This window comes from Ascidia mentula, chromosome 5, assembly GCF_947561715.1.
Source record: "Ascidia mentula chromosome 5, kaAscMent1.1, whole genome shotgun sequence".
Taxonomy (NCBI): Eukaryota; Metazoa; Chordata; class Ascidiacea; order Phlebobranchia; family Ascidiidae; genus Ascidia; species Ascidia mentula.
Genome location: NC_138570.1, coordinates 4,026,411 through 4,040,986, shown reverse-complemented (window position 1 = coordinate 4,040,986; position 14,576 = coordinate 4,026,411). Strand labels below are relative to the sequence as shown.

Sequence of the window (14,576 nt, the reverse complement as noted above, 5' to 3'; positions counted from 1 at the left end):
GTTTGCTGCGGCCACAGGCACACCCGAGTTGGCATATAACACGTGGTGGTGTTGATTTATTTCCGAAGTCATGCTTTCCTATGTATTCTGCGCTAAATTTTCCATAAGTGTTCTTTGTGTCAACAGAGAGCACTGGACAAGTTAAACGTATTCTTTTTTAATACAATGGCTCTATTGAAGAACACTCCGAACGTAGGTATAAAAACCCATGTACTGTAGTTCCATCAAAACATGTTTCCTTATCTGTGAACGCAGAATTAATACAACCCACCGAGTTCTAAATGCGTCAAGAAAGCCCACCTAACGAGAGACTGACATGTTACAAGACGTATTATGCACATGTTATGTATGCTATACCTTTTCGATTTCAACATTCGCATTATCTCGCTATGACGTCGTATCTTATTAGATCAAATACGTACACAGTAGATCACGATACTTATTTTGTGCTGACGTCACAGTTGACCTTATAAGGCTACTGTATGGTGATATAAAACATAGGAATATTATTGCAGTGACAAAATAGGTTTCATTAAGTTTTGACGTGAAGTCAAAGCTGAAAAATTTGCTTGCACGTAATCACGTGACAACTCTTAGATTGGTATTCAGAATTCTCGATCCAGGGTGACACAAATTGATGCCCATCAATTATCAGGAATCGGTATTCAGAATGGACAAAGTATATGTTTTTTAAATCATCCGAAACCTATTTAGATGCTCAATCTGCGCAAGAATAAATCAATACCACCAAATTTAGAATGTAGTAATTTTCGTGGTCGTGTCAATAGTAGGTGTTCGAAATTATGCCAAAACCATACTGTAAACGTCCTAGTTCGTTTTGTCTTTCACACGCTTTATTTCTTTTTGTATTTTCACTTCACCTTCACTTTAACTCACTATGTGCAGTGGAATGTCCTTTTTGTTTTAGAACAAAACGTTGTTTTTTGTTTGTACTTTTACCTTTTTACTCTTTTATACCTATTAGCGTCTTCCTATTTTATTACAAAAACTAGCCACCAACTTGGTCGTGTGACTCCAGTTCTTTGGGATAGGCCGTCAGTGCGGAGTAGCCTGGGCGTTAGCCGGGCTAGGGACACGCTAATTTCGGTTACAATACCATTAACACAATGAACAAAACTCTTTTTTACTTATTACTCAATCTGCATCGGAGCAATAAAGTACCGCCCACCACATTAGACTTTTACCAGGAGAAAGTCGCGTGTCGCTTTCCTACTGATGTCGTCGCGACACTTTGTCAACAAAACCTGGGGATTTAAACTTCGCCATTGTCTGCAATTGTTCCTTTTCTCCCATAAGCTCTCTTCGTGCCCGATATGCATCATAACCAAAAGCGAAATTTACACAACTAAAAACATACGAATAAACGAAGCTTTTTAGGATACGAATGACCTTGTTTAATTTCAGTTTCGATTTTTTAAAATCCTTTTAGCTCACTGCAGCAACGATATAAAAAATGAAAATACTTCCATCATGCCTCTGCACACCTGGCCGTTTCTTGATAAAATTGGGTCCACACTTTAACAAGCAGACAAAAAAAGGTCATCACCGAGACATCATGAAAAAATGGTGTATTCCCAAATCGGGCCCCATTTGCACGAACACGCATTGATACGTTGACCAACACAATCATGATCTGCTTTTGAAACATAGCATGAAGTTTGCTTTAGTAGGTTTTCGCCAAACCGGAACACAACCTTATTGGAGACGGCTGTTGCATGAAACTGTGTCGCAAGGGTTTACCTCGAAAACTAAATTTTGTTGTCGAAAACATTCTGGCGCTCGTATTGGATTTCTTTACCTCCTTCGTGTTTGCGCAACTATATTTAGAATCGGTCGATATAACTCATGTGTGCAAGAGCATAAAGTTGGTGTTTTTGTTTGGCGAGCTACAAACTTTATTCGCGCATCGATATTCACTTCTACGCGCCGCAGACCTGGAGTTCGATGACCTGCAGGTCGTTGACCTCAACCCGAACAAGTCTCTTTCGCTGTGACGAAACATTGCAATGGTGGTTGTGGGCTGTATGGCAACTGAAATTTTGGATTTCAATCCTTTTTTTCATTCAAACGGTTTGTTTACACTTTTGAAGTTTTTAAGTAATAAATTATTGCGTTTAGCTGCATTACGGGTGTTAAGACGTCTCAGTAAAACATGACAACAACAGATGACACTTATGTTGAAACAATTTTAATTAACATCTTGTACATTTTGCATGCCATGCTCTGGTTGTAAACTATATACATGGTCGCGATACTAACGCATTTACGAAGGTGCTTTCATGTACATTGTTGTTTACCTATGGAGAGCAATCGTTTGTTAATTTTATATGTGCAGAATACATTTTCTTCAGCAAATAAACCTTGCTGCCTTTTTAGACACGCTGCCACCAAAAATAATGTAACACATTTAGTTTATCTGTACAGCGAGAACACGGTTGAACAATGTTCGCCAGCCAATATACATTAAAGCCCAAATACAAAGTAACCGACACCCGAGGCACTATCGATATGTGTTTTCTCAGAGAAACTACCCGGACAATACCCATCGTTCAATTTCATGAACAGAAAAAAATACCCGCGGCTGCTCTTTATCCGTAGAATAAACCAATCTTACATCACCTTTCACCGCAGCTTGATTCGTCTAATAGGAGAAAGTCGCGTGTCGCTTTCCCACTGAATTGTCGCGACACTTTGCAAACACAAGTTAGGGGTTTCACCTCATTCTGATGGGCAATATGCTTTGGCGCCTCCGTTTAATCAATTCTCCCATAGTTGCATGCACCACTAACCGTTCGTTCGCAATAACATGTTGCTTACTTGCAATGCAAATGCGAAAAGTCTGTTCACTTTTGTTCGTAACGTTTGGAAATCGTCCCTAATATATGAAATGATGGCGAAGTTCTTATTGTCATCATTTGTTCATTCGACATGAAATTGTACAAAACCAAACCATATTTGTTTTTACTTTACATGCACCTGATACAAAAGCTACGTTTTATTTATTTTGGAAATATTTATCGCGTCCTGAACAATATAAGTTGCCAACATAGAAATGTTAAAAAATCCAAGTTGAAAAATCTAAAATAAATGAACAAAATTATAGTCTAGGAACCAAAAGCAAGCACTTTCGTCAAAATAAGCTGAATATGCTTTCAAGTAACTTACTATGTATTAAAACTTAAAGGTCAATAGTCACAAGGCGTTTTGTATTAGTATCGATCCAAATGCACACAACTAGTAAGTCTCCAAACACTGCGACTGACCACACAAACTGTTTTCGTAAACATCTTTTACGACAACGTAACCTGGCAATTGTTTGCATAACCAAATGTACACTCAGCCGGTGCATATTATCCCACCAGTCCTCGCCCCAGTTAAGTTTGCTAAGACATAAAGTGGGTGTTTTCGCCAAGCTGCAAACTTTATTCATCGCGCTGGACTCATTTTCCCAAGCCGCGGTTCGATGAACTGCAGTTCGTTGACATCAAGTTGGGACAATCTGTTGCAATAAGTGGAACATTACGAATTGACATTTTTGTGGCTGTTACCAAAGTGATTCAAGTGAACTTGAAGCACATGTCAGCACATGCCAAGTACTTTTCCTTAGATCTGAGACTCACCACGTATTCATTGCTTATTCGTACCACTTTGTTGCAATGTAAGTAAAATTGCATTTTGAGACTTTTAAAACGCTTTCTCTACTCCGTGTTGCTGAATTACCCTTAAAGTGTGTGGTTGGAATTGTTCCAATATTCATTAAACTGGAAAGCCCAACAGACGTTGAAAAAAAAATTATAAATTATATACAAGTGTTTTTTCGGCTGATTGAGTTTCAAGTCCACAATTCATTTCCAGGTCCAATCCACATTACTCAACCGCCCTTCCTCGTACAATCTTTTAATTTTTTTTACCACGCCGGGTTTCGAACCCAGGATATCCTGCCCACGAATCCCGTTCAGGTTTTCACCTTGGTATATTGGGTCGGGTGCTTGGCCGATGTTGCACCCCCTTCCACGTCTGGTCACAAAAAAACTTTTTAGACTTTTGTGTCCAATGGCGCCACCTAACAGCGAGATTAAGCTTTCTTGGTCTTGTGTTTCTGTCGCCAGGTGGCAGTATGGAGCTATTGCGGCTTCTAGGTGCTTTCCCGACTCATAAACACTAACAAAAATCTGATCGGGATTTGTGACCAGTTTATCCTGGGTTCAAATCTCGGTGTGGTAAAAGAATAAAAAAGGATAAACATGGGGCGGATGATTGGCAGCATTGGTCAAGCGTCTGACTCGCATACCAAGAAAAAAACCCTTGGGATTTGTGGTCAAAAAACCATCGGAATTTGTGTGCAAAAAAAGCAAATAAACTTTTGTACAAGCAAAGTTGAGCCAAAATACGAATTGTGTGAGCTGCATACAGATGGCCGTTTTGTCAGCAATGTCGTCTGATAGTCACACCAACTGCACGGATGAGACTTATAGCTCGAAACAATGGCCATCCGTATGCAGGTTACATAATGTGTGTATTTGTAGTAAAAAATCAAATTTTATTGTTGACAGTTGTTTTGCAGATTCGGTTGAAAGTGTTTTGCCGTTTTACCATGAGTGTGTTTAAGGTCTCGAGGTTCCTGTTGGGAAAAGACCTGTACAATACAGCTCAGTTACTTACTAACGCGTCACGACTTTCGGTTCCTCTTTTTACGCAGGACTAAGCAGAGGCGTTAAGGTATGTGTGTCCTATGTGCTGTAAGCACAGTGCAATGTAGCGCCAGATAATTTATGTACCATGAGTGCAACGATGTATGTATTATGTATTATACAGTACTGATAACTTAGATTTTAGGTTGCTAAGACTTTTTTATGACGAACGACAATGCACAAAACTGCAATTGGCATTTCAGCTTTATAGTGTTCGATGATAAGGTGCTATGTAGAAAGCATAGTCAGTTGTGACATATATAAATATACATATTAAAGTTTACATGTGAAATCGTATGGTTTGCGTTGTGTTTACAAATTATTTGCCAAATGCGTTTTTTCTGCTCCCTTTGCTTTGTTTTGTGTATCTGTTTGTTGCTTTGACGTATACCAGCAAGCTGACAATACTTTTTACGGTTTAGGCCAAAACGCTTTTATTTGGTCATGATGTTAGTCATTAACGCGTCAGCTATGCGTTGCATGTTTTCTTTTTGTGTAGAAGTTTGTGTAGAAGGCCTGACCTCGTGAAAGCCTTCACAACCCAAAGTATTTGCTTGCGAAGTTTCAAATTGCAACACGACGACTTTTGCGCGACACTTGGAAATGCCGACTGCGACGTGATACAAAATATGTGCGTTGAAAATTCACATTCCGTGACAGTGGCTTGACACAGCTAGTTGGCTCCACGCAAGGCGTATCCTATTACCTCCTTTCTCTTTTGTTCTCAAACAAAAGGAGTGTTTTTATGTGAGAAAACATTGGCTAGTCAATTTGGTGTGGGGTAGGAACACCGTTTTGCATTTACAATTCTTTGAGTCCCACAAACAACTACTTTGGAACATAGTTTTGGTTGTTGGTCGTTACCACAAGCGTGTACTTGCTAGGCAATGGTGTTGAATCTATCGCAACATGTTTTATTTTTGTCTCGTTGCTGTGTTCCGCGTGTGATTCTACACGGAAAATGTCAAAAATAGTACCTCGTCGACTGCGACTCGACCTATTCTCACTCAACTTGTTACATTACCCTTTTTGGTCGAAGTTTGGTGGATTCACCAGCGTAGCTTGTACGTCACGCTTGTCCCACGCGTGAAATTCCCTTTGCCTTTACTGTTAGCTTAGCGCAGATCACGTGCTGGTCTGACGTGTAAACAGAAGATCTGGAACTTGCTGGTTTGGGTTCGAAGCAGGGGAGCCGTATTGCCTCTTGGTAAAATTGTGAATTGTGTGTTGAATTGTCAGCATTTGGTTGTGTTATATGTAATTTAATTAAGAGATCGTATGTATAAGTTTAAATTCACAAAGACCTGAAAAAATGTTAAAGCACTTATTTCGCCCTCTACGTAACAAACGACTGTATTTAAAGATGACAGTTATCCATAGTTTCACCACTTTACCGCAGGCGTGTCTGTAGGGTGGCATCTTAGGTATTCTTCATTCGAGACTGCTGATCTCTTAGACCGACTGACTGATTTCTGTTCTGTGGGTCGTAGCCATCAGGTTTGAAGATGGGTAACAAACAAGACAGGGAAAGCCCCTCCCCCACACAGGAGTATGCATGCGACAAATGCGGAAGGAAGTTTTCCAGCATTATCAGGAAGATTGTCCACGAGGAAGATTGCGAGGTTCAAAGGCGTCCAACTACTGCCAGTGCAGTCGGCGCTCTCATGGTAAATTTCATTAAAGTTGTGTTGAACTGAAATGACAAAGGTTTTTTTTATATCGTGTGTAGTCAACCTGCTTACGAAATAAATGCCTAAATTTGTGACCTACTGCGGTGAAGCGACTGTGGATTTTGTTTCAATTTACCTTTACACTGCTGACTGTTTCTCATAATATTCTGTAAACGGTATAGAGCCCGTATAACAAATTTGTCTTAATTGCGTCTGCAGGCCTTGGAAGAACTGGAGAAAAGACGAAAGATGGGTGAGCGAAAGAATCTTTTATTGAGTTTACACAAAACTCGGCCGCTGTCATTTAAAATCAACATTAATGATTAACTAGCCAGGAGTTAGAAACACCGGGCTGCTCTTGTCTGGTTTAATTGGTTAGCAAACCTGATCAACAATGCGTTGAATGCCACTAGCTGTTGAGCACAAATTCATTGAATATTTTCCTGTAGCCTGTAGCATCACATTAAGAAATCGTATAGATGGGTCTTTAGAATGCTGGTGTGGGAATTTTAACTCCACGCGTGTGTATCAAATCACAATTTCTACAACTAACGTTGCTGATAACTATACAGAGTGCTTTTTCGAGGACCACTTTCGATATATGCGGGAAATTTGCCACCATAAGATTTAATTTATAGGTGGCTCTAGCAATACAACTTTGTTCCCTTCTAGAATATAACGTTAACAATTAGACTCTAAAATATTCGTTCGCACGATCTATAATGGGGGGCCTATCCTGGTATGATGTCATGGTTCACGGATGAAAGAACATGGCGGCTCACTGGTTGGAAATCACGGGTTTAAATGGTTTGTTTTTCAGAGGAACTTAAACGTCTTCTTCTCGCCTTTAACGTCACCATGGACATGCTTAAAGATGACGATGATGATGATGACGACGACAAAGACGAAGAAAAGAAAAAATGTATGGTTTCTGTTCACCATTAATATTTTTTTTCCTTCAGGGCACCCCAACGAAACAACAGTTGTATGTTTGTGTTGCAGCATTGCTTGGAGTGAGGGTGGTGAGAGGTGAAGCGTGGAAGTGGGCTAACCAGGTTTGAAGCCCTTATGTTTGTGTGCTGTTTAGTTGAACTTCTACCCGATTTGCGCCGCGACCAAATTGCACGGTTGACTACGCAGACGAACCTGCCACATAACAGTTATTTACCCCTTTAAAACCGACGCAAATACTGCTTGTGTCTTTGTCTGTTTGCAATGGCGGTCGTAAGACTTAACATATACATTTTTGTGCGTCATATTTGTCCCACCAAATACATTTTTTTTTCATTTTTTTTGCGACTTTTTGGTTTAGTTTTCGTTGCTTTTGATGTACAACCAGCGAATGTTATGAAACCATGCTCCCATTTTACCCATTTATTCTATGCCAGGATGGCGGTGAAGGACATGTTGGGACCGTGATTAAGGTGGAAAAAGCTTGGGTGAATGTTTTGTGGGATGGTGGAGCAAACAACTCTTACAGGGCCGGCATGGACGGAAGCTACGACTTACTTATACTGGACAGCAGACCAGCAGGTAAGGGTGACCATGGCGGATTCTAGTGTGTTTGCATTCGTTAATTTCATTTGTACATATGTATAGATGTATACAACGTTTTTGATAAACCAAAAGATATAAACAATCCATACAACTCCCAAACTCCTTTGTGTCAAGTTATATTTGGTACCGAAGTTTTAAGCAGAGGTTTTGTGGCGGGTGAATCATACAGACCAATGATGATGGCGGCAACTCATTCAACTGTTAATAGTAAACATAGCATGATAACTACCTGTCTCTGAGGCTATAAAAAAATTCTGACGATTAGAGCGGCACAGTCATTTACGTCATATCATGCTGATGCGAAAAGGTATCAGGGTCGCATTTGGTTGCTTTTGTGAACGCGCTAATGATCAATTGGTTTATGTAGCTGACAAAGACTAATTGACACATTTATGTACGGCAAGGTACTTGTCATTCCGTTGCCTTTACATCGGGATAGGCAGATCGTAGAGTCGTCGCCCAATCTTTTTCTGACGCATCAGAGCACATATCCGCCAATTTAAACATTGTTTTGTATGTAGAAGCGTCGTACAGCACACTGCACACCAATGCCTTGCTTTGTCATATCTGAATGCGTGCTACTTTACTAAACACTGTACAGAAGATACTTAGCAATGGCAACTGTTGACGCTTGAATTGTTTTTTCGCCAATCCAATTGCCTAAATTTTGTGTTTCATTCATTCATGGTCGCCGCCAACAAGCTTTAAAAATTGCTGGTGTCGAAACAGCGCCATTCAAAACTCCTAGTTTCCTTAACCACGATAAAGCAGTATTCAAATAACCTCCATTCGCAGGGGTGAAACATCCACACGTTGCATGTGACGGATGCGAGGAAAGGGACGATTGCTTGCGCGGCGCAAGATGGAAATGCCACGACTGTGAAGACTTCGATCTTTGCACGCCATGCTTTATGGCAAAGAAACACGACTTGAAACATCGTTTCATTCGATTCGATACTCCAGAGTCGTCGGGGTAAGCAAACGACTAACATGGGATTTATGATGAAAATGAAGCAATGGTTTGAATGGTTTTTACTACTTCATACTGCGCTGAACAAACATCTCTACATTTTTCATCCGCATATATGATGTATACTAGAAAAACGATCAACTGTTGTGTTTGTTAGGAAGTAATAAACTCATTCGGTATGCGATATACAACCTGTCATCAAAGTGTTTTTGTCGACCTATTGTAGTCAGGATTGAAATTAAAAACCTATTTGGGACACACCAGTCGTTATATTCTTGCCCGAACGGCGTATTGACAAGAATTCTTTTACCGGCCTATTTCGTCTTACTTTCAGCACTGCCTATAGTTACTGTATGATATACTGTTTACTGTACCAACATAATAGCAAACAACCAGAAACGTTCCATTAAAAGGGAAAATTTCGTATTTCTCATTATTAGATTGCTACTTCCACCACGTGACACAATATCGGCGCGTATTCAGAGCAGGGGATTATTTCCTGGTGCTTTGGTTCAAAGAGGAATGCATTGGGGTTGGAGAGATCAGGACGGTGGAGCTGGAAATCAAGGAAAAATTTTGGACATTAGGTTCGTCTGCTTTTTTGTGTGCAAAAGTCACTTCTAGTCTATATAGCTTGCCAGACCAGCCATTTTTGTAAACGCACGTTTATACCGTAATATTATACTGTACTCGTGAATATATTACAACCAATAATCACCCTAAAATTGTTGATATGCTTCTATGTAACCAAGTTGTGCAAAATGCAAACGTTTAACCACGCGGTTCCCTGAACGTGACCGTATTGCAACCAAGTTGAAGTAACGTGGTAGTGATTGGTTTTAAATAACGTCAGTCGACTGAAACCTAATAATCATCACATGACGTGAACAGAGGTTTTCGTGACAAACACGCTCACGATGCGGCCTCGGTGAGGTGGGGAAATGGGAACACAAACACGTACATGGTTGGATGCAACCACGAGGTGGATGTCAAAAGTGTTTCTCCCGCCAACGGACCTATGTATTACAAGGAATTTTTGCATCCTTGCGGTAAGTGCCTACAGAAACATTGCATAACAATATGATATTATAACAAAACCAAAGACACAACAACAACAAAAATCGCAAAAACTCGAATTTTCCTTGTTAGTGTTTCATGTATTTAATGAGTTGTTGTTTCATAAAAATCCTTCTTGTGTTTAAATTATGAGCCAGATTGATAGCAGGCAGGTTTATAATAACGACCTGGTTTGATAAATATGGAAAATACAAAATATTTCTCAAAACTTACGATAGTGTGTTTAACATAAGATGTAGTGAACCGCAATGTAGCCGACATTGATGGAAGGCGATGCTCTAAACAGTTATACTTACTCTGTTTGCAGGTTCTCCTCCCAAATACACCAAAGAGCAACCTTTCAAAACTGGCGAAAAAGTCGAAATTGCGTTTCATCCCTTGCAGATGAAGCAGATGCAGAAAGGCCACGGGGGCTGGGCTCATCATATGGTCATCGTAAGTAGCCTTCAAATCGAAACATTTTTGTTTGCCAAACTATTATAAACAAGATGAATAAAATGTCATGGGCGGCGATAAAACCGTAATGTTTATCGTGTCAGGCGCGAATGTAAGGTGATTTCCTCACGGATTGTCTCCCAAATAATTAACGCATTAACGCTAAAGTAATGTAAATACGTGGCCGTGTTTCATCAGCTGATGAACAAACACGGACGAGTGCACAGCATCGATTCCGATAATGATGTTCGGGTGAAATACGACCGTGAGGAGTTAGGCATTGACCTTCCGGACAAGGATTGCACTTGGATTTTCAATCCCGCCACACTTAAGAAAGTGACAGGTATTAAAAATTTGCCTACTTAACCGGTGTAAATTGCACCTGAAGCTCCAACAACCATTAAGTAATGGCATATTTTGTTGATTTTGCACCTTGCTTTGGTTGGTTTACTACTAGCACTTCTTTAGTTCTATATTTCGTACCGTACTGCTCGTAAGTTATGTTAATCTGTTTCTTATTTAAATATAATTAGTGATCTGCAGACAGTGTGTACCATTTCGACCTATTAGGTCTCGAAAACCGTACTTGATCACTCAGCTTGATCTTGTGCTATTAGAATCAACCCGTCCTGCATTGCCGCAAGCACGTTCCACAACCACAAACCCCCCTATTCCGGAAACAGCCACCACCCCAAGGAAGGCGCCTTCGGCTCCAGTTTCAAAACCAAGAACTCAAAGTCCACAATCCTCCACACAGAGAGGTAGACGATCCAAAGCACCTTTAGTGCAAAATGTCACCAATTAAAAATGTAAATGCACGCGAATATCTTGCTGTACAATAATGATGCGAAGCCTATCCGCCAATATCTAGATGTTTTGTAACTTAATGCCCTTAATGCTTTTTAAAGCTATTCCTTAAGTTTCGATTTTTGCGTAGCAGATGATGACACAGTTCCAAAACGTGCAGGTGAGGTAGTTGACATGGCTTTGATTTTTTCACGCCTGGTGGATCACAAAAGTTCATGTAATTGGACACAAACCTACCTTTTTTGTTTAATTCATTAGTGCTCACTTTGACGCAATTTCCTCAAATTTTTCCTACATTTGACCGATGTAATGGCAACAGAACAAAGTTGTATTCGCGAAAGTATTGACTCTTGCGAACGTTCCATTTCCTTTTTCTTGAAATGATATCAGCAGTTCCAAATCAATTTCCGTAATTTTCTGGGGCCAATTACCATACACACCTGCAACCTATCAAATCGATGCATGACAACAAATTACATTGGCAATGGTTACAAAGCAATTCTTGTCCAATGCAAGTTAACCTTACAAAAGGGTAAAATTGCCAACATAAATCTCTTGTGCAGTTGGAACATATCGTACCCCTACCCCTTCCGCTAGAGGGGGTGTTAAGGTGTTTCCCTCCACTCAACCCCCGTCACATCGTAAAGGTTATCTTTAGTTTATGCTTTTTCTACTTGTTGCTGGTTACAGTCAGTGGTGGGATTAAAATTTCTTGTCTGCCGGTTCTATCACAAAAGTCATATTTTTCAGCCGGTTCTGTTACAAAAATCCATTGACAGTAACCAGTGATGCTACACGGTTCGCTGATCTCATAAAATTTCGTGAAACGGTTCATTAGAACCGGTGCGAGCCTGCTGAATCCCACCACTGGTACAGTGTTGGCGATAACATGAATACATTGTGGTATCATAGCAAAATACGAACAGGATGCAAACTTTAAAATACGTTTTGTTGTAGTTTCACAGCCAGCGCCCTCCCAGAAGCCACCTCCACTACTTCCAAAGCCAGCTGTCCGAAGAATTACTTCAACACGTAAGTTAAATTTATATCAACTGCCATTTAGATTTGCATTAAACATGACAAAAAAACGTTGGCACAAAGTAAACATATGATTTGTTTACTTTAACAACGCTTTTGCTTAAAACACGACAAAAACTTACCTCACAACTTACTATGTAGTAAGTCTTAAATTCAGACTGGGATAAGATTCGGGGGCTCATATATTTTAAACTTGTTTTTGGATCCCGTTGTTTGCAGAGCTTATAAGCCATGACAAACCATTTAAAAGAAATCTGTGACATATCAATGTTTTAAAAACTTATCACAGTATACGCGGTGTGTGTTTTCACATACAAATTACACTTTTTAGGTGTCATCAAATACTGCATAGATAGGCTAGCTGTACTGTTTTCAAATTTTTATCCAATTTCCCATACACCGCAGCTGGAGGTGGAGGGAGCAGTTCCTCTTCAGCGTCATCCTCAAGTGGATCTTCGTCGGAGACGCACTCATTCAAACCAGGAGATGTTGTGAGGGTCAGCTTGCCTGCTGACATCCTCAAGGACTTCATGGTGGCTCACACTGATTGCTGGAGCGAGGAAATGGAAAAGGTTTGCTTATCTTTTACTTTTTGCTTTTTTAAATTTTTGTCTGAGCAATCATCCGACTGCAAAGACGTAAATCAAGTGACTAAGGCCTGTTCGGAGATGCAAAAATTTCATCAATATATTTCCATACGACAAAAAATTAGAAGATAAATACATTCGCTTGATTTCCACTAATGATGATTCTGCTACATTGTATTCTCTGTTCACAAACCTTTGTTTTTGCGTAGATGACTGGAAAAATGGCAACGGTTTGTGCGATCAAACCAGACAACCTTATCAGCGTTAAATACAGAGTCGATGACAGCATGGGATTATCTCTGAAAAACACATTTTTCATTTACCACAGTGAGGTGTTGGAGTTAGTTCCAGGTTCGGCCACAGATTTATACAACACGTGTTTGCAAATATCACTACACTGCTTTTGAAGGAATCTCCCGAGAAATATTTCTCAAATACAATAACTGTATGCAATATGTTTCAGCTGGGCAAATTTTAATGTTCGTATTATTTTACGTATTATTTGGTTTGTCGGTATACGGCACCAGAACTGAGAAAAAAAACAGTCCATTTGAGGTCGAACGTACAATACTTTTAGTGGCACGATTCCAAGACCAAGACCAAGACCAATAGAAGTTGTCAGTGGAAGATAAACATTTCTACATGTACAATACATGCATGTATTTAGATTGGTTTTACATTGCAACTTGTATTAACAGGTCAAACAGGGGTTACTCACAGATCGGCAACAGAAACCACCAAAAAAGGCAACAATGCGGTAAGATTTAACATTAGATTTGTTGAAAGCGGTTTCAGCAACGCAAAAGTCTTCACTGGTTAGTCAGAAATTTCCAACCATTTTGTAATATAGGGTGATTCGAAAGATTCCGTTGATTCGTCCAAACAGAATTGCTTGATCTGTGAAGAGACGACTGCCATTGTCGTTTTCCGACCCTGTGGGCATACACTTTTATGCCAAGGTAAAATTAGTTAAATATATTAAATTACACAACTCACATTGAAAATTAACACGAGTCTTTTCGTGTAGATTGCGGCATAAACTCTCCGATCAAACGATGCCTTTCGTGCAAAACTTTAATCACCAAGAAGGTTTTGCCCTTTGAACAGGAAAACCAAATGCTGAAAAACAAAGTAAGAAGAACTTGTCGTTTTATCGCATGTTTGACGAGAAAGGTTTCCTTAAGTTGTTTGAGGAAAGTCAATGATAGCCTTGCAAACAAATTAAACTTGACATATTGTTTAAAGTTTCGGCACAAAAAAATCATCATTACCGGTTTGTACAGTTAAGAATTTGCCGAATAGTATTAATCACGTCATTATTCTTACAGCTTGAGGAGATGCGGGAGTCGCAACTGTGCGCAATTTGCATCGACAACGAACGCAACCTCGCATTCAACCCTTGCGGCCATGGGTCTTGTGACAAATGCTACCCATCTCTTGAGAAATGCCACATTTGCAGGCAATCCATTGCGAGCGTCCTGAAGATATTCTGAACAATGTGATGTGAATGGCTGCAATGTTATATGTGCTAAAATTCTTCATCTGAAAACCTTTGAGTATTTTTATCATTTAGAGGTGCAGCAGCAGTGTACGCTTTTTTGACCTATGATGTCTCATCAGTGCAGCTGGTGATTGTGGCACTAGACTAACTTTTTAACTAGCAGGCACATTAAAAGTTGGTCCAGTGCTACAATCACCGCAGCGAAACAGAGTGCGCTACTGT

At 39.9% G+C, this 14,576-nt stretch overlaps 1 protein-coding gene across 3 annotated transcripts; it reads left to right on the top strand.

Moving 5' to 3' along the window:
* Positions 1-4,571: 4,571 nt before the first annotated feature.
* Positions 4,572-14,496, top strand: LOC145902694 (uncharacterized). 3 transcript variants are annotated; one of them, XM_082990767.1, is made up of 20 exons: positions 4,572-6,379; positions 6,602-6,635; positions 7,203-7,304; positions 7,385-7,437; positions 7,771-7,915; positions 8,735-8,912; positions 9,350-9,496; positions 9,801-9,958; positions 10,294-10,421; positions 10,620-10,764; positions 11,039-11,182; positions 11,362-11,388; positions 11,792-11,875; positions 12,186-12,260; positions 12,672-12,838; positions 13,063-13,204; positions 13,552-13,610; positions 13,704-13,812; positions 13,881-13,984; positions 14,182-14,496. In XM_082990767.1, the coding sequence occupies exons 1-20, from the start codon at positions 6,218-6,220 to the stop codon at positions 14,344-14,346; spliced, it is 2,328 nt and encodes a 775-aa protein (XP_082846893.1). In that variant the 5' UTR covers positions 4,572-6,217; the 3' UTR covers positions 14,347-14,496. The 3 variants fall into 3 exon arrangements, with proteins under 3 accessions (XP_082846893.1, XP_082846895.1, XP_082846896.1); XM_082990769.1 differs by lacking the exon at positions 11,362-11,388; XM_082990770.1 differs by lacking the exons at positions 11,362-11,388; positions 11,792-11,875 and having other exon boundaries at positions 4,577-6,379.
* The last annotated feature ends 80 nt before the right edge of the window (positions 14,497-14,576 follow it).